At 41.1% G+C, this 24070-nt stretch overlaps 1 protein-coding gene across 6 annotated transcripts in view; it reads right to left on the reverse strand.

Moving 5' to 3' along the window:
* pkz (protein kinase containing Z-DNA binding domains) overlaps positions 1-18113 on the reverse strand; it is a 37235-nt gene extending 19122 nt beyond the window's left edge. The window contains exons 1-2 of one of the 6 annotated variants that reach the window (XM_036945941.1): positions 17822-18113; positions 15363-15758 (exon numbers count right to left, since the gene is read on the reverse strand). In XM_036945941.1, coding sequence (XP_036801836.1) covers positions 15363-15753 — 391 coding nt within the window. In that variant the 5' untranslated portion in view covers positions 15754-15758; positions 17822-18113. Of the gene's footprint in view, positions 1-15362; positions 15943-17821 lie in introns of those variants that run through there. The other 5 variants (XM_036945943.1, XM_036945938.1, XM_036945940.1 and 2 more) reach the window with 5 other exon arrangements.
* Between the last annotated feature and the right edge of the window lie 5957 nt (positions 18114-24070).

Raw genomic sequence — 24070 nt, forward strand, 5'->3', positions numbered from 1 at the left:
GACAAATCTGGGAAGAATGTCACCCATCATATGCGTTGGCACCAACTCGCCCCGTTTCAAAACAGTCACGCTCGACGAAATGTGTTCTTCCCTTGTGACAAGTTGCGAGGTTGGTACACTGGCATGAAGGATGCATTTAGGGGTGGTGGTGGGTCATTGGTCATGAGTATACTTTGCCAGGTGTTCAGTCATTCACCTGGACATTTCATCTATAAATGAGGGAGCGGATCAGATGAAATCCCTTGCTTGCTGCTGTTGGCACGGGGGTCGGGAGACAGCGGAATTGCGCTATAATGCAAAACTAACACGGTGGGCTGCAAGCATAATCAACATAAGCAGTAGCTAGGGGGCCCCCGACCATTATTATCATTAGTTATTAACATAAGCAGTAGCTAGGGGGCCCCCGACCATTATTATCATTAGTTATTAAGAACTCAGTCACTTACTGGTGTGTTAGAATAGTAAAATACAAGGTGCAATTTTGAGATTCGGTTATGCATCAGCAAGTGGTTATCAAATTAAATCAAAGTTTATTGGTCACATACACATATTGTAGAATATAACAGATGTAGCCTATTGAATATCATTGTAGAATATAACAGATATTTTGGGGGATTTTTATTTTTTATTTATTTCACCAGGTAGGCTAGTTGAGAACACCTTTATTTCACCAGGTAGGCTAGTTGAGAACACCTTTATTTCACCAGGTAGGCTAGTTGAGAACACCTTTATTTCACCAGGTAGGCTAGTTGAGAACACCTTTATTTAACCAGGTAGGCCAGTTGAGAACAAGTTCTCATTTACAACTGCGACCTGGCCAAGATAAAGCAAAGCAGTGCAACATAAACACAGAGTTACACGTGGAATAAATAAACGTTCAGTCAATAATACAATCGAAAGGGTCTATATACAGTGTGTGCAAATGAGGTAGGATAAGGGAGTTAAGGCAATAAATAGGCCATAGTGGCGAAATAATTACAATATAGCAATTAAATACTGGAGTGATAGATGTGCAGAAGATGAGTGTGCAAGTAGAGGTACTGGGGTACAAAGGAGCAAAATAAATTAAATAAATAACAATATGGGGATGAGGTAGTTCGGTGGGCTATTTACAGATGGGCTATGAACAAGTGCAGTGATCTGTGAGCTGCTCTGACAGCATGAGTGAAGAATGATTGGTTGGGAAATAGGAAGCCAATTCTATATTTAATTTTGGATTGGAGATGTTTAATGTGAGTCTGCAAGGAGAGTTTAGTCTAACCAACCTTGCGAAATTATTCGGCCCCCTTGAACTTTGCGACCTTTTGCCACATTTCAGGTTTCAAACATAAAGATATAAAACTGTATTTTTTTGTGAAGAATCAACAACAAGTGGGACACAATCATGAAGTGGAACGACATTTACTTTTTTAACAAATCAAAAACTGAAAAATTGGGCGTGCAAAATTATTCAGCCCCCTTAAGTTAATACTTTGTAGCGCCACCTTTTGCTGCGATTACAGCTGTAAGTCGCTTGGGGTATGTCTCTATCAGTTTTGCACATCGAGAGACTGAAATGTTTTCCCATTCCTCCTTGCAAAACAGCTCGAGCTCAGTGAGGTTGGATGGAGAGCATTTGTGAACAGCAGTTTTCAGTTCTTTCCACAGATTCTCGATTGGATTCAGGTCTGGACTTTGACTTGGCCATTCAAACACCTGGATATGTTCATTTTTGAACCATTCCATTGTAGATTTTGCTTTATGTTTTGGATCATTGTCTTGTTGGAAGACAAATCTCCGTCCCATTCTCAGGTCTTTTGCAGACTCCATCAGGTTCTTCCAGAATGGTCCTGTATTTGGCTCCATCCATCTTCCCATCAATTTTAACCATCTTCCCTGTCCCTGCTGAAGAAAAGCAGGCCCAAACCATGATGCTGCCACCACCATGTTTGACAGTGGGGATGTTGTGTTCAGGGTAATGAGCTGTATTGCTTTTACGCCAAACATAGCGTCTTGCATTGTTGCCAACAAGTTCAATTTTGGTTTCATCTGACCAGAGCACCTTCTTCCACATGTTTGGTGTGTCTCCCAGGTGGCTTGTGGCAAACTTTAAACAACACTTTTTATGGATATCTTTAAGAAATGGCTTTCTTCTTGCCACTCTTCCATAAAGGCCAGATTTGTGCAATATACGACTGATTGTTGTCCTATGGACAGAGTCTCCGACCTCAGCTGTAGATCTCTGCAGTTCATCCAGAGTGATCATGGGCCTCTTGGCTGCATCTCTGATCAGTCTTCTCCTTGTATGAGCTGAAAGTTTAGAGGGACGGCCAGGTCTTGGTAGATTTGCAGTGGTCTGATACTCCTTCCATTTCAATATTATCGCTTGCACAGTGCTCCTTGGGATGTTTAAAGCTTGGGAAATCTTTTTGTATCCAAATCCGGCTTTAAACTTCTTCACAACAGTATCTCGGACCTGCCTGGCGTGTTCCTTGTTCTTCATGATGCTCTCTGAGCTTTTAACGGACCTCTGAGACTATCACAGTGCAGGTGCATTTATACGGAGACTTGATTACACACAGGTGGATTGTATTTATCATCATTAGTCATTTAGGACAACATTGGATCATTCAGAGATCCTCACTGAACTTCTGGAGAGAGTTTGCTGCACTGAAAGTAAAGGGGCTGAATAATTTTGCACGCCCAATTTTTCAGTTTTTGATTTGTTAAAAATTTTTGAAATATCCAATAAATGTCGTTCCACTTCATGCTTGTGTCCCACTTGTTGTTGATTCTTCACAAAAAAATACAGTTTTATATCTTTATGTTTGAAGCCTGAAATGTGGCAAAAGGTCGCAAAGTTCAAGGGGGCCGAATACTTTCGCAAGGCACTGTATACAGAGAAAAGAGTCGGCCCGAGAATTGAACCCTGTGGCACCCCCATAGAGACTGCCAGGGGTCCGGACAACAGGCCCTCCTATTTGACATACTGAACTCGATCTGAGAAGTAGTTGGTGAACCACGCAAGGCAGTAATTTGAGAAACCAAGGCTGTCGAGTCTGCCGATAAGAATGTGGTGATTGACAGAGTCGAAAGCCTTTGCGAGGTCGATGAAGACGGCAGCACAGTAATGTCTCTTATCGATGGTGGTTATGATATCGTTTAGGACCTTGAGCGTGGCTGAGGTGCACCCATGACCAGCTCTGAAACCAGATTGCATAGCGGAGAAAGTACAGTGGGATTCTAAATGGTCGGTGATCTGTTTGTTCACTTGGCTTTTGAAGACCTTAGAAAGACAGGGTAGGATAGATATAGGTCTGTAGCAGTTTGGGTCTAGAGTGTCTCCCCCTTTGAAGAGGGGGATGACCGCGGCAGCTTTCCAATCTTTGGGAATCTCAGATGAAACGAAAGAGAGGTTGAACAGGCTAGTAATAGGGGTTGCAACAATTTCGGCAGATAATTTTAGAAAGAGAGGGTCCAGGTTGTCTAGCCCAGCTGATATGTAGGGGTCCAGATTTTGCAGCTCTTTCAGAACATCAGCTATCTGGATTTGGGTGAAGGAGAAATGGGGGAGGCTTGGGCAAGTTTCTGTAGTGGGTGCAGTGCTGTTGACCGGGGTAGGGGTAGCCAGGTGGAAAGCATGGCCAGCCATAGAAAAATGCTTATTGAAATTCTCAATTATTGTGGATTTATTGGTGATGACAGTGTTTCCTAGCCCCAGTGCAGTGGGCAGCTAGGAGGAGGTGCTCTTATTCTACATGGACTTTACAGTGTCCCAGAACCTTTCTGTGGCAAACTTCTGTTTGATAAAGCTACCCTTTGCTTTCCTAACTGCCTGTGTATATTGGATCCTAATATCCCTGAAAAGTCGCATATCGCGGGTGCTATTCGATGCTAATGCAGTACGCCATAGGATGTTTTTGTGTTGGTCAAGGACAGTCAGGTCTGGAGTGAACCAAGGACTATATATGTTCCTGTTTCTAAATTGTTTGAATGGGGCATGCTTATTTAAGATGGTGAGGAAGGCACTTTTAAAGAATAACCAGGCATCCTCTACTGACGGGATGAAGTCAATATTCTTCCAGGATACCTGGGCCAGGTCGATTAGAAAGGCCTGCTCGCTGAAGTGTTTTAGGGAGCGTTTGACAGTGATGAGGGGTGCTCGTTTAGCCTCGGACCCATTACGGACGCAGGCAACGAGGCAACGATCGCTGAGATCCTGGTTGAAGACAGGAGAGGTGTATTTGGAGGGCAGGTTGGTTAGGATGATATCTATGAGGGTGCCTGTGTTTACGGATTTGGGGTTGTAACTGGTAGGTTATTATCATTGATAATTTGTGTGAGATTGAGGGCATCAAGCTTAGATTGTAGGATGGCAGGAGTGTTAAGCATGTCCCAGTTTAGGTCGCCTAACAGCACGAGCTCTGAAGACAGATGGGGGGGCAATCAATTCACATATGGTGTCCAGGGCACAGCTGGGGGCTGAGGGGGGTCTATAGCAAGCGGCAACGGTGAGAGACTTGTTTCTGGAAAGGTGGATTTTTAAAAGTAGAAGCTCAAATTGTTTTGGTACAGACCTGGATAGTAAGACAGAACTCTGCAGGCTATCTCTGCAGGAGATTGCAACTTCACCCGCTATGGCAGTTCTATCTTGTCGAAAAATGTTATAGTTAGGGATGGAAATTTCAGGGTTTTTGGTGGTCTTCCTAAGCCAGGGTTCAGACACGGCTAGGACATCAGGGATGTAGATGTAGCCTATTGAATATCATTCTAGAATATGACAGATGTAGTAGCCTATTGAAAAAACAGACAAATACAGAAGTCAAGAAACTTTCTCCGGGACATTCTGTCAACTGAATTGATAAATGAACACAGAACGGTAAAGTGATTCACCTTGAGCTGGAATCGGTCATCGAGTGGTTTGCTTGGTCCTCGCTGGCTGTTTCAGAAAGGTCTAAATCTGATTGCTAAATCTGAGTCTTCTGAGATTTTAGACTGGACCGAAAACCTAAGAGTTGAACACAATAATACGCTCCAGAATTTAACATTTTTTGATGATCACAAATTAACTCATCTAAATGGCAATATTAGACTTAATAATACTGTCTTTTCTAACTCTGTGCTGTAGCCCCCATCGACCCAATTGGCATCCTCAGGCCAAGTCGTATAGTAGCGAACAATGTTGGAATGTTCCAAGGTAGCCAGTGCTTTCACTTCACGATTTGCTTCTCTGTAAGAGAAAGGATCATAATTACAACATGTAAATAAACAGCTGATAGTTGCTAATGAGCATCAACTATAGAATACAGAATACACACAAGGTAAGAGGGATGGATACACACTATTCATAACATGTTTAGGGGGAACAGAATGGGGACAGTAATGTCTTAGCCAATGACTGTATATATGAATGGACAAAGCCATTGATCACGTGACACCATTCATTCCTATGTGAAGACTCAATGGCGCATTGAAGCCAAATGAAGTCGGTTAAGATTGCGTCTCATGGATTCATAACATGAGCACTTTGAGCTACACCTGGAAGTGACGTTGCAGGCTTGCTCAGTGCTGCCCCCTCTCATTGAGTAACTCATGTTGAAGGCCGACCGGGGTACTGCAGGCTGCCATTAGACATAACATGCAGGCTGGCTCAGTGCTGCCCCCTCTCATTGAGTAACTCATGTTGAAGGCCGACCGGGGTACTGCAGGCTGCCATTAGCAACTGAACTATCCATATAACTTCTTCTGTGTGTGATTTTAAAATAAATCGGTTCAAGGACATCTGGTGTATTAGAAGCAACTATTGGTAAACGTAATTGTCTTTGAATTATAAATGGGTTTTTTTTCAAGGTTTTCCACAGATTGCCATTTTTCCATTCACTATAATTGGGATCCTGTTTAAATGCTATAAATGCCTGCAGTACCATGGTCGGCCTTGAACTTCGTGGCCTCAATGAGAGGGGGCCGTCGTTCTCCTCTGGTCTTACCCCATATTCTTCACAATCTTCACAGCGTACGTTTTTCCATCCAATATGTGTTGTGAGGGTAGACTATGGTGAGTGTTTTAATAGTGAGGGTAGACTATGGTAAATGTTTTAATAGTGAGGGTAGACTATGGTGAATGTTTTAATAGTGAGGGTAGACTATGGTGAGTGTTTTAATAGTGAGGGTAGCCTATGGTGAGTGTTTTAATAGTGAGGGTAGCCTATGGTGAGTGTTTTAATAGTGAGGGTAGCCTATGGTGAGTGTTTTAATAGTGAGGGTAGCCTATGGTGAATGTTTTAATAGTGAGGGTAGACTATGGTGAGTGTTTTAATAGTGAGGGTAGACTATGGTGAGTGTTTTAATAGTGAGGGTAGACTATGGTGAGTGTTTTAATAGTGAGGGTAGACTATGGTGAGTGTTTTAATAGTGAGGGTAGCTTGTGAGGTAATATGCATTTTTCTCAATTTCTTCAGGGGAGAATGGGATCGTAGTCCTCTGGGTCAGGTAGTCCTCTGGGTCAGGTAGTCCTCTGGGTCAGGTAGTCCTCTGGGTCAGGTAGTCCTCTGGGTCATTTAGGAACAGTTTGATGTAATAAAGAGCGGTCTACTTGGTGTGATGGAAATATCTTGATCATAACTGCAGAGAGAGATAGAGAGAGAGAGAGAGAGAGAGAGAGAGAGAGAGGGGGAGGGAGATTCAGTTTTGATGTTACCATGTAAAAGAGCACAAACAAAGCCAAACCTTAACCAAATACAGAATTACAGACACCATCAGAAAAACATGGTTAGCTAGAGAGAACAGACTGGCATCACTGTGGGTCAGGAAGCCAGAGGAGACTGGCATCACTGTGGGTCAGGAAGCCAGAGAGGACAGACTGGCATCACTGTGGGTCAGGAAGCCAGAGTGGACAGACTGGCATCACTGTGGGCCAGGAAGCCAGAGAGGACAGACTGGCATCACTGTGGGTCAGGAAGCCAGAGTGGACAGACTGGCATCACTGTGGGCCAGGAAGCCAGAGAGGACAGACTGGCATCACTGTGGGTCAGGAAGCCAGAGGAGACTGGCATCAATGTGGGTCAGGAAGCCAGAGAGGACAGACTGGCATCACTGTGGGCCAGGAAGCCCAGACTGGCATCACTGTGTGTCAGAAAGCCAGAGAGGACAGACTGGCATCACTGTTGGTCAGGAAGCCACAGGACAGACTGGCATCACTGTGGGTCAGGAAGCCAGAGAGGACAGACTGGCATCATTGTGGATCAGGAAGCCAGAGAGGACAGACTGGCATCACTGTGGATCAGGAAGCCAGAGAGGACAGACTGGCATCACTGTGGGTCAGGAAGCCAGAGAGAACAGGCTGGCATCATTGTGGGTCAGGAAGCCAGAGAGGACATATTGGCATCACTGTGGGTCAGGAAGCCAGAGAGGACATATTGGCATCACTGTGGGTCAGGAAGCCAGAGAGGACAGACTGGCATCACTGTGGGTCAGGAAGCCAGAGAGGACATATTGGCATCACTGTGGGTCAGGAAGCCAGAGAGGACATATTGGCATCACTGTGGGTCAGGAAGCCAGAGAGGACATATTGGCATCACTGTGGGTCAGGAAGCCAGAGAGGACAGACTGGCATCACTGTGGGTCAGGAAGCCAGAGAGGACAGACTGGCATCACTGTGGGTCAGGAAGCCAGAGAGGACAGACTGGCATCATTGTGGGTCAGGAAGCCAGAGAGGACATACTGGCATCACTGTGGGTCAGGAAGCCAGAGAGGACAGACTGGCATCACTGTGGGTCAGGAAGCCAGAGAGGACATATTGGCATCACTGTGGGCCAGGAAGCCAGAGAGGACATATTGGCATCACTGTGGGTCAGGAAGCCAGAGAGGACATATTGGCATCACTGTGGGTCAGGAAGCCAGAGAGGACAGACTGGCATCACTGTGGGTCAGGAAGCCAGAGAGGACAGACTGGCATCACTGTGGGTCAGGAAGCCAGAGAGGACAGACTGGCATCATTGTGGGTCAGGAAGCCAGAGAGGACAGACTGGCATCACTGTGGGTCAGGAAGCCAGAGAGGACAGACTGGCATCACTGTGGGTCAGGAGCGATAGAAAGTTCTAAATCACCTTCCCCAAATATATACATATATATCAATTAGAAACTCCTTCCCCAAATATAAATATATATATCAATTAGAAACTCCTTCCCCAAATATATATATATATATATATATATATATATATATATATATATATATCAATTAGAAACTCCTTGCCCAAATATATATATATATATATCAATTAGAAACTCCTTCCCCAAAAATATATATATCAATTAGAAACTCCTTCCCCAAATATATATATATATATATATCAATTAGAAACTCCTTCCCCAAATATATATACAGTGCCTTGCGAAAGTATTCGGCCCCCTTGAACTTTGCGACCTTTTGCCACATTTCAGGCTTCAAACATAAATATATAAAACTGTATTTTTTTGTGAAGAATCAACAACAAGTGGGACACAATCATGAAGTGGAACAACATTTATTGGATATTTCAAACTTTTTTAACAAATCAACTGAAAAATTGGGCGTGCAAAATTATTCAGCCCCCTTAAGTTAATACTTTGTAGCGCCACCTTTTGCTGCGATTACAGCTGTAAGTCGCTTGGGGTATGTCTCTATCAGTTTTGCACATCGAGAGACTGAATTTTTTTCCCATTCCTCCTTGCAAAACAGCTCGAGCTCAGTGAGGTTGGATGGAGAGCATTTGTGAACAGCAGTTTTCAGTTCTTTCCACAGATTCTCGATTGGATTCAGGTCTGGACTTTGACTTGGCCATTCTAACACCTGGATATGTTTATTTTTCAACCATTCCATTGTAGATTTTGCTTTATGTTTTGGATCATTGTCTTGTTGGAAGACAAATCTCCGTCCCAGTCTCAGGTCTTTTGCAGACTCCATCAGGTTTTCTTCCAGAATGGTCCTGTATTTGGCTCCATCCATCTTCCCATCAATTTTAACCATCTTCCCTGTCCCTGCTGAAGAAAAGCAGGCCCAAACCATGATGCTGCCACCACCATGTTTGACAGTGGGGATGGTGTGTTCAGCTGTGTTGCTTTTACGCCAAATATAACGTTTTGCATTGTTGCCAAAAAGTTCAATTTTGGTTTCATCTGACCAGAGCACCTTCTTCCACATGTTTGGTGTGTCTCCCAGGTGGCTTGTGGCAAACTTTAAACGACACTTTTTATGGATATCTTTAAGAAATGGCTTTCTTCTTGCCACTCTTCCATAAAGGCCAGATTTGTGCAATATACGACTGATTGTTGTCCTATGGACAGAGTCTCCCACCTCAGCTGTAGATCTCTGCAGTTCATCCAGAGTGATCATGGGCCTCTTGGCTGCATCTCTGATCAGTCTTCTCCTTGTATGAGCTGAAAGTTTAGAGGGACGGCCAGGTCTTGGTAGATTTGCAGTGGTCTGATACTCCTTCCATTTCAATATTATCGCTTGCACAGTGCTCCTTGGGATGTTTAAAGCTTGGGAAATCTTTTTGTATCCAAATCCGGCTTTAAACTTCTTCACAACAGTATCTCGGACCTGCCTGGTGTGTTCCTTGTTCTTCATGATGCTCTCTGAGCTTTTAACGGACCTCTGAGACTATCACAGTGCAGGTGCATTTATACGGAGACTTGATTACACACAGGTGGATTGTATTTATCATCATTAGTCATTTAGGTCAACATTGGATCATTCAGAGATCCTCATTGAACTTCTGGAAAGAGTTTGCTGCACTGAAAGTAAAGGGGCTGAATAATTTTGCACGCCCAATTTTTCAGTTTTTGATTTGTTAAAAAAGTTTGAAATATCCAATAAATGTCGTTCCACTTCATGATTGTGTCCCACTTGTTGTTGATTCTTCACAAAAAAATACAGTTTTATATCTTTATGTTTGAAGCCTGAAATGTGGCAAAAGGTCGCAAAGTTCAAGGGGGCCGAATACTTTCGCAAGGCACTGTATATATATCAATTAGAAACTCCTTCCCCAAATATATATATCAATTAGAAACTCCTTCCCCAAATTCAAAATGAAAAGTTTAACATTCACAGAACAATGTAACTATGAGAAACTTTATAATTTTTGGGGAAAGGTCTGATGTTATAGAGTTGGCAGCACAGTATGTCACAGCTTGCCACTAGCTAAGGGAGGAAACATCATGTACTATTTCATATATTAAAGTAATAGAATATATAAGTACCTGCAGTCATTTACTATGTTGTTTGTGAAATTGGATACTGAATGTTGAACATTATTACATTTCTGTGTTGGATATCTTTTAGTTTCATTTGTTATATATATTTTTCCCTATGTGTGCCACATTCACAGACTTACCTCTGGTATTCAATAAGCTCTACTCCACAGCTTGCTTCATCCTTCATTTTCCACACTTTCTCTCCCAACTTTTCTGCCTTGCCGCTACTTTTCAGGTCATAAAGATGCTTATTCACACATTTTCGTGTTTGGCCCAATTCTCTGGCAATTTCTTGCGCACTCATTCCTCTTCCATCACTCTTTGACGTCAGCACCCTCCTCAGTTCCTCCTCTGTGATGCCAGGGGTCTCAGAAGGACTAGGCACTTGATCTGACTCTGGAACACTCACAGAGACTGACGCCGCCCCTGGTTTCTCCACAGACCAGACTGGTGGTTTGTCTGGTGTTGCATGAAGAAGTCCAGCTCTGTTTAAAGTGTACAGGACACTGTTTATGTCCTTGGCCTTCATTAGTCCAACAGCCTTAGCTATCTGGAGGGCAGAGAATCCTTGTTTCTTCACCTTTAAAAAGGTATATATTCTCTCCTTCAAGGCCGACTGGTCTCCTTGCCGGTTGTCGCAGGACATAGTCACTAGAATGTTGAAGCATGGGAGTAAAGGAAACAATTACAGACTTTAGCCAGTTGATGTTCAGTGTACAATTCGGTGATAACGCCTGAGAAGCCAGTGTTTGGAGGATATATTGGCATGGGTGTAGTAGTTAGGCCTGAGACCAAGTCGAGGGTCGGCAAACTGTGCCAATATATCCCCCAAACACCGGCTTCTCAGGCATTATCACCTTTATACAATGGGATACCGACATATTTAAATAATGATTTACATAGTCATTAAAACATTATTTTGAGGAACTAATTCAAACTAGTGATGCAGTAATATGACATTTTTGCCCGATACCGATATCCGATATTTTCCTTGTTGAAAAAAAAACAACCCGATAACCAATATTTACAATTTTAGCAGCCTTTTAAGCATTCTAGTACAGTTACATAGGTAACACACACACACGGACGCAGAGGTCTAAGGCACTGCATCTCAGTGCAAGAGGCGTCACTACAGTCCCTGGTTCGAATCCAGGCTGTATCACATCCAGCCGTGATTGAGAGTCCCATAGCGCAACGCCATTGTAAATAATAATTAGTTAAATTTAAATAATAATTTGTTAAATTTAAATAATAATTTGTTAAATGAATAATCATTTGTTAAATAACTTGCCAGGTTAAATAAAGGTCAAACACACACACCAAAAAGTTATTTTGTTGGCATTTACGTATGTCCCCATTACCAGTAAAACATCATCAAAACCTATTTCTTTCACTTAACTTGCTGTGCTGTTTCGTTATTCATTCGTTTAATTATCAACTAGGATTTCTATGGAATGCCGTGTCTTTGCTTGTCAAATAACACGACATCTGTTTAATTCGCTATCGTTAGCTAGCAAGCTAGCTATCTAGCTAGGTGTCATCATCTAAAATAACCCTAATTTATAAGACAGTTCTTATTTGATTAATGATGGTCGGACCCATCTATGTGAAGCTAGCCACAATAAGGATTAGCCACAATAGTGGACTTTGCTTGTTAGCCTTCAAAATAAAAGTATGGCATAAGTCTACTATTTGTTTTCATTTGCATGACTGTCAATGACATACTTTTATTTCGAAGGCAACCCGCAAATTCCAATATTGTGCCTAATCCTTATTGTGCCTAGCTTCACAACACATAACCCGGTCCGGTCGAGCCTCACTAGCCAGATGAAGCTAGCTGGCTGCTTATAACAGGGTTAAGATGCTGACTAGCTATTTATTTTCATGAATTGAAGTTCAATTTCAATTGGTGAACAACAAGTGGCAACCTAGCTAATAATTACTCACAAGGATTCCTAAATCATTGCTAAGAATAATGAAAATTGCTGCAGTTTTTACTGGTCGTTGTTTTCAGGCTGGGTGTATTGGTGCTAGCTAGGCACCAAGCTAAAGCTAACTAGGCACCAAGCTAAAGCTAGCTAGGCACCAAGCTAAAGCTAGCTAGGCACCAAGCTAAAGCTAGCTAGGTACCAAGCTAAAGCTAGCTAGGTACCAAGCTAAAGCTAGCTACCCCAGAAGTTGCGGTCGAACAAATGATGCTTTATTACCAACGCAGTATTGTCAACACATCGTTCGTGGCCGGTGTTTGCAGACTTTTTTTGTACAGCTTTGACAGTGCTACTCTATCTTTTTTGACACGCAAAGACCCAAACGGCAATCCATAGTATGTATGACGTGAAGCTAAAAGCAGTGACGCCATTACTGTGCAACTCTGGTAGGGCAACGTCTGAAAAATAGCGCATTTGGTAGTGTGTCCCGGTACTCGACCAGTCGGCGAAAAAGAACGGTTGATTATCAAGGGCAATGAATTCCATTATCTTGGCCTTAATGGATTTCGCCTTTGCGTTGTCTCGCTGAAATGTTGTTACTCTTTCAAATGACTGCTCGATCCACACAGCAGACATTGTGGGCTAGTTTAGAATGCTGTGTTGCACGAAGAGCGCAACATTTTACGTGGCGTCATTACGTCATCTACCTACGTTATATAGGTATGCACGTCAGCTTTGACATCGGTTTTGCACATCAGGATGTTAAACTAGACATCGGCCGATGCCGATGTTGGCATTTTTAGCAAGTATCGTCCGATTCCGATATGTTCACCGATATATTGTGCATCCCTAATTCAAACCATTTCTTCCTTCCACAAGATATAGTATATGCGGATATAAGATTTAGTCCCGATACAAGATTTAGTCCCGATACAAGATATAGTCCCGATACAAGATATAGTCCCGATACAAGATATAGTCCCGATACAAGATATAGTCCCGATACAAGATATAGTCTCGTTGCTACCCAAGCCGGCTGGTAGTTCGTTCTAACGGTTCGGTTGCCAAAGCTGCGACCCAGTCTTTAAGTCTTCGGTGTTCTGTATCTACGGACGTGACCCAGTCGTTCATTCTAAGTATTCTATGCCATACTGGAGGGCAACATTCTTATTTCTATTGATAGTTATTTGTATATATGCATAAAAATTATGCCGATTCACGATTTCAACTGGCTGAGAAAAGCTGCCTGCCTGTCTGTCTCATCCCGACACGTTCATTACTACTACGAGACAGATGGGAATCGAATTTGAATATTGAAACAATGTTGCAAATGTCAGACAGACAGCAAGGTTCAAACAAACTATGCTGTTGAAAACTAAATGTTAGTCTAAAAGAAATGTGAGATAATGTCTAGATGCTTTTTAAAGTGGAGATCAAGTTTATAAATTGCCTGGCTGGGCTGATGAGACAGTGGATTGCGCAGTCAGATGTAACAGAGTAAATAGGCATTTTAACGTCATGGATTTAGCGGGTGGTAACTTGTGGAATAGACAACGGCTGGAATTTGGGTTTTGACTAATCAGCATTTAGGATTAGACACACACTTTGTATAAAGATGCTTATTCACCTAGTTTTCGTGATTGGCCCAATTCTCTGGAAAATTGTGGCACACTCATTCCTCTTCCATCACTCTTTGACGTCAGCACCCTTCTCAGCTCCTCCACTGTGATGCCAGGGGTCTCAGAAGGACTAGGCACCCGATCTGACTCTGGAACACTCACAGGGACTGACGCCGCCCCTGGTTTCTCCACAGACCAGACTGGTGGTTTGTCTGGTGTTGCATGAAGAAGTCCAGCTTTGTTTAAAGTGTACAGGACACTGTTTACGTCCTTGGCCTTCATTAGTCCAACAGCCTTAGCTATCTGGAGGGCAGTGGATCCTTGTTTCTTCACCTTTAAAAAGGTATATATTCTCTCCTTCAAGTCCGACTGGTCTCCTTGATGGTTGTCGTAGGACATAGTCACTAGCATGTTGAAGCATGGGAGTAAAAGGAAACATGACAGACTTTAGCCAGTTGATGTTCAGTGTAGAATTCGGTGATAACGCCTGAGAAGCCAGTGTTTGGAGGATATATTGGTACGTTGAAGGCCGGCAAACCGTGCCAATATATCCTCCAAACACCGGCTTCGAAGCCATTGTCACTTTTATAAAACCGGTTACCAACATGTTTAAATAATGATTTGACATATTTTCATTAAAAACATTGAGGAATTGATTCATTCTATTTCATCCTTCCACAAGATATAGTCCCGACACAAATCTAGGGTTGCTACCCAAGCCGCATGGTCGTTCGTCCTATCGGTTCGGTTGCCAGAGCCAGTATTTAAGTCTTCTTGTTCCGTATCTATGGACGCGACCCAGTCGTTCATTCTACATATTCTATTGCCATACTGGCTGGTAACGTTCTTATCCCTTGCCAGCTAGCGAGCCAACTACGGCTAACTTACAGTCACGTCAAACAGTGCAGACAGAATAACAACAAAGTAGCTGCATTTGTTTAAGTTGTTCTCTAGTGACATTTATGTGGATACATCCATAACAATGAGCTAGTGAGGCGTGATTTCGCCTGGCACAGAAAATATGCTCTCTCGTCTGGACACTGTTGTTCAGAGGAGCTAGCCTACAACACAGCTAACACAATCACTTCATACTGAAGCTGGAAAGACCGCAAACAAGCTGCACTTTGTATTGTTTTACCTGTTATCTATTGATAGTTATTTGTATATATGCATAAAAATTATGCCGATTCATTATTTCGACTGATTGTGAAAAGCTGCCTGCCTGTCTGTCTCATCCCGACACGTTCATAACTGCAATGCGACAGCTGGAGATCGAATTTGAATATTGAAACGATGTTACAAATGTCAGACAGACAGCAAGGTTATTACAAAACTCTGCTGTTGAAAACTAAATGTTAGTCTGAAAGAAATGTGAGATAACGTCTAGATGCTTTTTATAGTGGAGATAAAGGTTATAAATTGCCTGGCTGGGCTGATGAGACAGTGGATTGCGCAATCAGATGGAACCGAGTAAATAGGCATTTTAAACGTCATAGATTTAGCTGGTGGTAACTTGTGGAATATACACCGGCTGGAATGCGGTTTTAGCTAATCAGCATTCAGGATTAGACACACCTGTTGTATAAAGATTCTTATTCACCTAATTTTTGTGATTGGCCCAATTCTCTGGCAATTTGTGGCGCACTCATCCCTCTTCCATCCCTCTTTGACATCAGCACCCTCCTCAGTTCCTCCACTGTGATGCCAGGGGTCTCAGAAGGACTAGGCACTCGATCCGACTCTGGAACACTCACAGAGACTGACGCCGCCCCTGGTTTCTCCACAGACCAGACTGGTGGTTTGTCTGGTGTTGCATAAAGAAGTTCAGCTTTGTTTAAAGTGTACAGGACACTGTTTACGTCCTTGGCCTTCATTAGTCCAACAGCCTTAGCTATCTGGAGGGCAGAGAATCCTTGTTTCTTCACCTTTAAAAAGGTATATATTCTCTCCTTCAAGTCCAACTGGTCTCCTTGCCGGTTGTCGCAGGACATAGTCACTAGAATGTTGAAGCATGGGAGTAAAGGAAACATGACAGACTTTAGCCAGTTGATGTTCAGTGTAAAAGTTACAATTATGAAATCATTGTCATATACTGTTGGAAGTTATCCTGTTGGAACCAGCCTGATTGCTGCGTCAACTTAAGGGATACTTAGAGATTTTGGCAATGAAGCCCTTTATCTACTTCCCCAGAGTCTGGTGAACTCATGGTTACCATTTTTATGATTCTGCATCCAGTATGAAGGACGTTATAGGTAGTTTCACAAGCCGATGCTAACTAGCGTTAGCGCAAAGACTGGACGTCTATAGTATCTACTAGCAAGCTAGAAGCTACCATAGACATCGTCATTACGCTAACGCTAATTAGCATCTTCCTCCAAACTGCACACAGATATACAAATGGTATCCACCAGTTCATCTGACTCAAAGGAAGTAGATAAAGGGCTTCATTGCCAAAATCCTGAATGAAATAGAATGTTGAAAGCAGCAATCAGGCTGGTTCCACCAATCAGTATGTTGGAAACCTCTGAGCATAAAGAACACAGTTCATGCTTTTCAACCAGAAATAATACAAACTGCTGAAAAGCAGCTATTTGTTTTAAAAGGTTATTACTAATACATTTAACTGTATGAAGCTGTTTGTATCTATTAATGTAATCAGAGTGAAACATGATGAATACTTGAGCAGTATTTATAAAATGGTCTCATAGCTAACCAATAGTAGCTAACCTATAACTTTAGTAGCAGCTAACCTATAGTAGCAGCTAACCTATAGTAGCAGCTAACCTATAGTAGTAGCTAACCTATAGTAGCAGCTAACCTGTTAGTAGCAACTAACATATATTAGCAGCTAACCTATAATGTTAGTAGCAACTAACCTATAGTAGCAGCTAACCTATTGTAGCAGCTAACCTATAGTAGCAGCTAACCTATAGGAGCAGCTAACCTACAGGAGCAGCTAACCTATAGGAGCAGCTAACCTATAGTAGCAGCTGACCTATAGTAGCAGCTGACCTATAGTAGCAGCTAACCTATAGTAGCAGCTAACCTATAGAAGCAGCTAACCTATAATGTTAGTAGCAACTAACCTATAGTAGCAGCTAACCTATAGTAGCAGCTAACCTATAGTAGCAGCTAACCTATAGTAGCAGCTGACCTATAGTAGCAGCTAACCTATAGTAGCAGCTGACCTATAGTAGCAGCTGACCTATAGTAGCAGCTAACCTATTGTAGCAGCTAACCTATAGTAGCAGCTAACCTATAGCAGCAGCTAACCTATAGGAGCAGCTAACCTATAGTAGCAGCTGACCTATAGTAGCAGCTAACCTATAGTAGCAGCTGACCTATAGTAGCAGCTAACCTATAGTAGTAGCTAACCTATAGTAGCAGCTAACCTGTTAGTAGCAACTAACCTATATTAGCAGCTAACCTATAATGTTAGTAGCAACTAACCTATAGTAGCAGCTAACATATTGTAGCAGCTAACCTACAGGAGCAGCTAACCTACAGGAGCAGCTAACCTACAGGAGCAGCTAACCTATAGGAGCAGCTAACCTACAGGAGCAGCTAACCTATTGTAGCAGCTAACCTATAGTAGCAGCTAACCTATAGGAGCAGCTAACCTACAGGAGCAGCTAACCTATAGGAGCAGCTAACGTATAGTAGCAGCTAACCTATGGTAGCAGCTAACCTGTAGGATCACTCTAGCCCACAGCTGGCTACAGTATCCAACCGCGACATGGTCACCTGGTAAAGTCGTTTTTCATATAAAGAAACAGATTGGAACTTTACATTTATAGAGATACTGGGCCTACGTCGAATTTCATATAAATAAACAAATAGGAACTTTACATTTATAGAGATACTGGGCCTACGTCGAATTTCATATAAATAAACAAATAGGAACTTTACATTTATAGAGATACTGGACCTACGTCGAATTTCATATAAATAAACAAATAGGAACTTTACATTTATAGAGATACTGGGCCTACGTCGAATTTCATATAAATAAACAAATAGGAACTTTACATTTATAACATTAGTAGGATTTCGTCTTACCTTCCAGATGAGATAAAATGACTTGCCGAATATTTTATTTTCGGTCTTGTCTAGATGGGATCCAGTTTTTGTCCAATTTAGGTCAAAGGCAGATAGTTTTTTGCATTTCAGCTAACCCTAACTCTTTTCCTAATCTTAACCCAATTCCCATAGCCTGTCACGTTTATTCTCCTAACCTGTTGCGTAAATTATCCTAAACCTGCTTTCGAAAAGTCAATTCTGACAAAAGCTGGATCCTTTCTAGCCATTACCCTACAACCCGGAAATGAGTTACGTCTGATTCGTTCAGCCATCCCTATGGCGAAAATGAATGTGGAGAGAATAGGGTTTAGGAATAAACGCCGAAAATAAGGTCCGAGGTTAAACACAGGTTTTGGAGATTTTATACTTATTTTTTTATATGAGATAATAGGAGTCAGCTAACATGACTTTTATGAATTATGAAGCCTTTATGTGCGTTTCTTTATTTTATAACACATTTGTAAAAATTAACATAAACTGATGTTATATGAGTGACATTATATCATAGAACAAAACGTATAATATGTCCTAGGCCTGTTTTTTTAATTTTTTAATTTAACCTTTATTTTAAGAGCAAATTCTTATTTACAATGACAGCCTATCAAAAGGCAAAAGGCCTCCTCCTCCTAAATTAAATACAAATATAGGACAAAACACACACCCCGACAAGAGAGACAACACAACACCACATAAAGAGAGACCTAAAGACAACAACATAGCAAGGCAGCAACACATGACAACAACATGATAGCAACACAACACCACATAAAGAGAGACCTAAAAACAACAACATAGCAAGGCAGCAACACATGACAACAACATGATGGCAACACAACACGGCAGCAGCACAAAACAGGGTACAAACATTATTGGGCACAGACAACAGCATAAAGGGCAAGAAGGTAGAGACAACAATATATCACGCAAAGCAGCCACAACTGTCAGTAAGAGTGTCCATGATTGAGTCTTTGAATGATGAGATTGAAGAGGTATAGAGATGACCCGTTTACAGAAGAGTACAGTGATGTGTCCTATAAGGAGCATTGGTGGCAAATCTGATGGCCGAATGGTAAAGAACATCTAGCCGCTCGAGAGCACCCTTACCTGCCGATCTATAAATTACGTCTCCGTAATCTAGCATGGGTAGGAGGGTCATCTGAATCAGGGTTAGTTAGGCAGCTGGGGTGAAAGAGGACCGCTTACGATAGAGGAAACCAAGTCTAGATTTAACTTTAGCCTGCGGGTTTGATATGTGCTGAGAGAAGGACAGTGTACCGTCTAGCCATACTCCCAAGCACTTGTATGAGGTGACTACCTCAAGCTCTAAACCCTCAGAGGTAGTAATCACACCTGTGGGGAGAGCGGCATTCTTCTTACCGAAACACATGACCTTTGTTATGGAGGTGTTCAGAACAAGGTCAACACCATGCCCAAACTGGACGAGTGGCGTTCGCGAGCGTTGCAAAATGAATGTACATGTTATCCAATCATTGCAAAATAAATGTACATGTTATCCAATCATTGCAAAATAAATGTACATGTTATCCAATCATTGCAAAATAAATGTACATGTTATCCAATCATTGCAAAATAAATGTACATGTTATCCAATCATTGCAAAATAAATGTACATGTTATCCAATCATTGCAAAATAAATGTACATGTTATCCAATCATTGCAAAATAAATGTACATGTTATCCAATCATTGCAAAATAAATGTACATGTTATCCAATCATTGCAAAATAAATGTACATGTTATCCAATCATTGCAAAATAAATGTACATGTTATCCAATCATTGCAAAATAAATGTACATGTTATCCAATCATTGCAAAATAAATGTACATGTTATCCAATCATTGCAAAATAAATGTACATGTTATCCAATCATTGCAAAATAAATGTACATGTTATCCAATCATTGCAAAATAAATGTACATGTTATCCAATCATTGCAAAATAAATGTACATGTTATCCAATCATTGCAAAATAAATGTACATGTTATCCAATCATTGCAAAATAAATGTACATGTTATACAATCATTGCAAAATAAATGTACATGTTATCCAATCATTGCAAAATAAATGTACATGTTATCCAATCATTGCAAAATAAATGTACATGTTATCCAATCATTGCAAAATAAATGTACATGTTATCCAATCATTGCAAAATAAATGTACATGTTATCCAATCATTGCAAAATAAATGTACATGTTATCCAATCATTGCAAAATAAATGTACATGTTATCCAATCATTGCAAAATAAATGTACATGTTATACAATCATTGCAAAATAAATGTACATGTTATCCAATCATTGCAAAATAAATGTACATGTTATCCAATCATTGCACCCAAACTGCTCGCGCGAGCCAAAAAGCATCTGCGTTGCCAGGCGTTAAAATAGAAGTGGATTCTATTTGTGACACAGAACGCACTGCAAGTCCTGCCTCTCCCATCTCCTCATTGATTTTTAGAAGCATATACCCACGTGATATCTTCTCATTGGTTATTAGCAACATATACCCACGTGGGTGATTGAAAGATGAACTGAGGTCGGTTGTGGTAATTCATCTTATTATGAAAGTTAGCTGCCAATAGCCATATAAAGTCCAAAGAAGAAAAAGAAGCCTGAAGGAGGAGAGATGACTAGAAACAAACTCGGTTTACCCTTTTAGCTGTGGATTAGTTGTCGGAGTAGAGGACCTTGTGCATTTCAGGTAAAATAACAACTCAATGTTTATATCCCAGGACAAATGAATAGCAACAGCAAGCTATGTAGCTAAATTGCCCTAAAAGCTTAATGCTTTTCGACCTGTCCTCAAATTAATATAATTGGTTCAGAGTTTGTTTTGATATTTCAACAAAATCTATTTGTGCGCGTCCGGTTTAGGCATGGTGTAAGGGCAGAAAAAGCTTGTTGGACACTAAGAAAACTTTTTTGGTATAGAGTTTAACACAAAATCCGGCGAGGGGCCAGCTGAGTATAATACTGTATCATTTGCATATAAAATAGCAGCACAACATTGCTTAGAATCAAGGGCAGTGGTGACATCATTGAGGACCTTTAAGGTTACAGTGGCACATCCATAACCTGAGCAGAAACCAGATTGCATACCAGAGAGAATACTATAAACATCAAGAAAGTCAGTCAGTTGATTACTGACAAGTTTTTCCAACACTTTTGATAAACAGGGCAAAATAGAAATAGACCTATAACAGTTAGGATCAGCTTGATCTCCCCCTTTAAATAAAGGATGAACTGTGGCTGCCTTCCAAGCAATGGGAACCTCCCCAGAAAGGAGAGACGGGTTAAAAATGTCAGAGATAGGGCTTGGTGATGATAGGGGCAGCAACCTTAAAGAAGAAAGGGTCTAAACCATCTGACCCAGATGTTTTTTTTGTGGGGGGGGGGGGGTAAAGTTTTAGGAGCCCCTTAGCACCTCAGACTCAGTGACCACCTGCAGGGAGAAACTTCATAGCGGGCAGGAGAAGAGAGGGAGGAGCATCGTGGCTGGTCCCTTTAGAAGGGGTGGGAGATGAGGAAATGTTGGACGGGCAAGGAGGCATGGCTGAGTCAAATAGGAATCCTGACCTAATGAAGTGCTGATTAAAGAGCTCAGCCATGTGCTTCTTGTCAGTAACAACCACATCATCAACATTAAGGGACATGGGCAGCTGTGAGGAGGAATCATTCTCAAGGTCTTTAACCATTTTCCAGAACTTCTTGGGGTTCGACCCACAGAGAGAGAACTGCTCCTTAAAGTAAATAACTTTCACCTTCCGGATAGCCTGGGTGTTTGCCACATACCCAACTTATTTTCGTCGTTTTTCCAAAAACGCCATTCATTTTCCTCATAGGATCTGTCCAAAGAACCATGCCAGAGTTAGTGCCTACAAAAAGACGCCATTACTATTTCTCTGTAGTTTCCTGTAGACAATTTAGTTTTCGATTCGCCTTAAAACAGTACTGAACCTGATATGAGTGTCAGCCTGTGATTAGCCTGAACAGCTGCTAGTGGTTGCTATTGGCCATAAAAATAAAGGCAAATAGCGCCAACTAGCGGCTGTTCAGGCTACCTCTTACTCAGCTATGATGTCTGTCAATTATTGAAAACGATTCCGGTTTTATTTTAGACAAGGTTAAACTTTTATTACCTAGACATATCTTTTAACTCAAAATAGACATAGAACATGACTAACACATGTATTCTTATCAAACAGGGCTACCTGCTTTTCACAATACCCCAAATCCAGAACACATACAGTATTATATAGAGCTGTTATTACATCAAACTCCCTTCCATCTCATATTGCTCAAATGAACAGCAAACCTGGTTTAAGAAAAAGTCTGTATTATGTCATGTTTCATGTAGAGTAACTGCTGCTTTCACAACAGCTAATGGGGATCCTAATAAAATACCAATATTTATTCAGTTCATGAGATGTATTTCTCAAAGCCCATCTAATCAACATTATAAGTCTGAAACATTCATAACATTCCTGTCCATTTAAGAAAAGCACATCATGTACTTCCTGTTAATCTGCTTTATCTATCTATACCCATAGTTGTTAATAACTTCCTGTTAATCTGCTTTATCTATCTATACCCATAGTTGTTAATAACTTCCTGTTAATCTGCTTTATCTATCTATACCCATAGTTGTTAATAACTTCCTGTTAATCTGCTTTATCTATCTATACCCATAGTTGTTAATAACTTCCTGTTAATCTGCTTTATCTATCTATACCCATAGTTGTTAATAACTTCCTGTTAATCTGCTTTATCTATCTATACCCATAGTTGTTAATAACTTCCTGTTAATCTGCTTTATCTATCTATACCCATAGTTGTTAATAACTTCCTGTTAATCTGCTTTATCTATCTATACCCATAGTTGTTAATAACTTCCTGTTAATCTATCTATACCTATAAATAACGGTTTCATGGAATGATGTTCAGCTCAGCATCTTAATGCTTGTGGTAGCAGAATCAGAATTAGTTAGGTAACATTGATAAATAGGGATGTTTTATTTACATAATAATGTTTGTGAGATATTTGTCATTAGGATGTTTTCTTTTTGAATAATACTGTTGGCAGTTTGCAGTTATCCCTTCTCTGCTAGAGCTCAGTTACTTGGGGCCCAGAGAGCGGAGAGGTCAGGTCAGTCTTATCTGTGAATGTGTCTGTAACTATTCCTAAACCATGTGAAGGGATGTCATGGGATGGTGATTAAAGCGGAACCAGTTAGTTGGCTCTATAATGTCTATGTGCCAGTCACTCCTCTCATTTGATCTTGTCCAGGAGGGATTGTATTTGAGATGGGGGTATCTAGAATTGACAATATATGATATATGCCATTGGATGAGGTAATGTTTTGGTCCTAAGTGGTACCAAGAACGAGATAAGAACTTCCATTTAGGAGACCAAACTGAACGATAATTTATAGCTAATGCTATCTAGCTATGGGATACTCCTCTCTCAAGTAAAAGGCCCTTTGTGTAATGTTCCTGAGATCTGTGGTTCGTCATGTGAGTTGAGATGGGTGTGTCTTGGCTATAAATGATACTAAGAACTGTTTTGTAAGCACTCTCAGAGAATTCATTTATAGACACTGAATTGATCTGAGAGTCACAGGGCTATGGTGAAGTTCATATAATTAAAGATGGACTTTATAAGAACTCTTGACTTGTGTGTGGTTTACTCTCTCATGATTTGGTAATACAGGAAATTTCCACGACATTCTTCATACCGTAGTCTACATAACAAACAGTATCCTACATAACAAACATTATCCTACATAACATACCGTAGCCTACATAACATACCGTAGTCTACATAACATACAGTAGTCTACATAACATACAGTAGTCTACATAACATACCATAGTCTACAGTACATAACATACAGTAGTGTAACATACCGTAGTCTACAGTACATATCGTAGTCTACATAACATACCGTAGTCTACATAACATACCGTAGTCTACAGTACATATCGTAACCTACAGTACATAACATACAGTAGCCTACAGTACATATCGTAGTCTACAGTACATATCGTAACCTACAGTACATAACATACAGTAGCCTACAGTACATATCGTAGTCTACAGTACATATCGTAACCTACAGTACATAACATACCGTAGTCTACAGTACATAACATATCGTAACCTACAGTACATAACATATCGTAACCTACAGTACATACC

This window comes from Oncorhynchus mykiss, chromosome 16 (assembly GCF_013265735.2).
Source record: "Oncorhynchus mykiss isolate Arlee chromosome 16, USDA_OmykA_1.1, whole genome shotgun sequence".
Taxonomy (NCBI): Eukaryota; Metazoa; Chordata; class Actinopteri; order Salmoniformes; family Salmonidae; genus Oncorhynchus; species Oncorhynchus mykiss.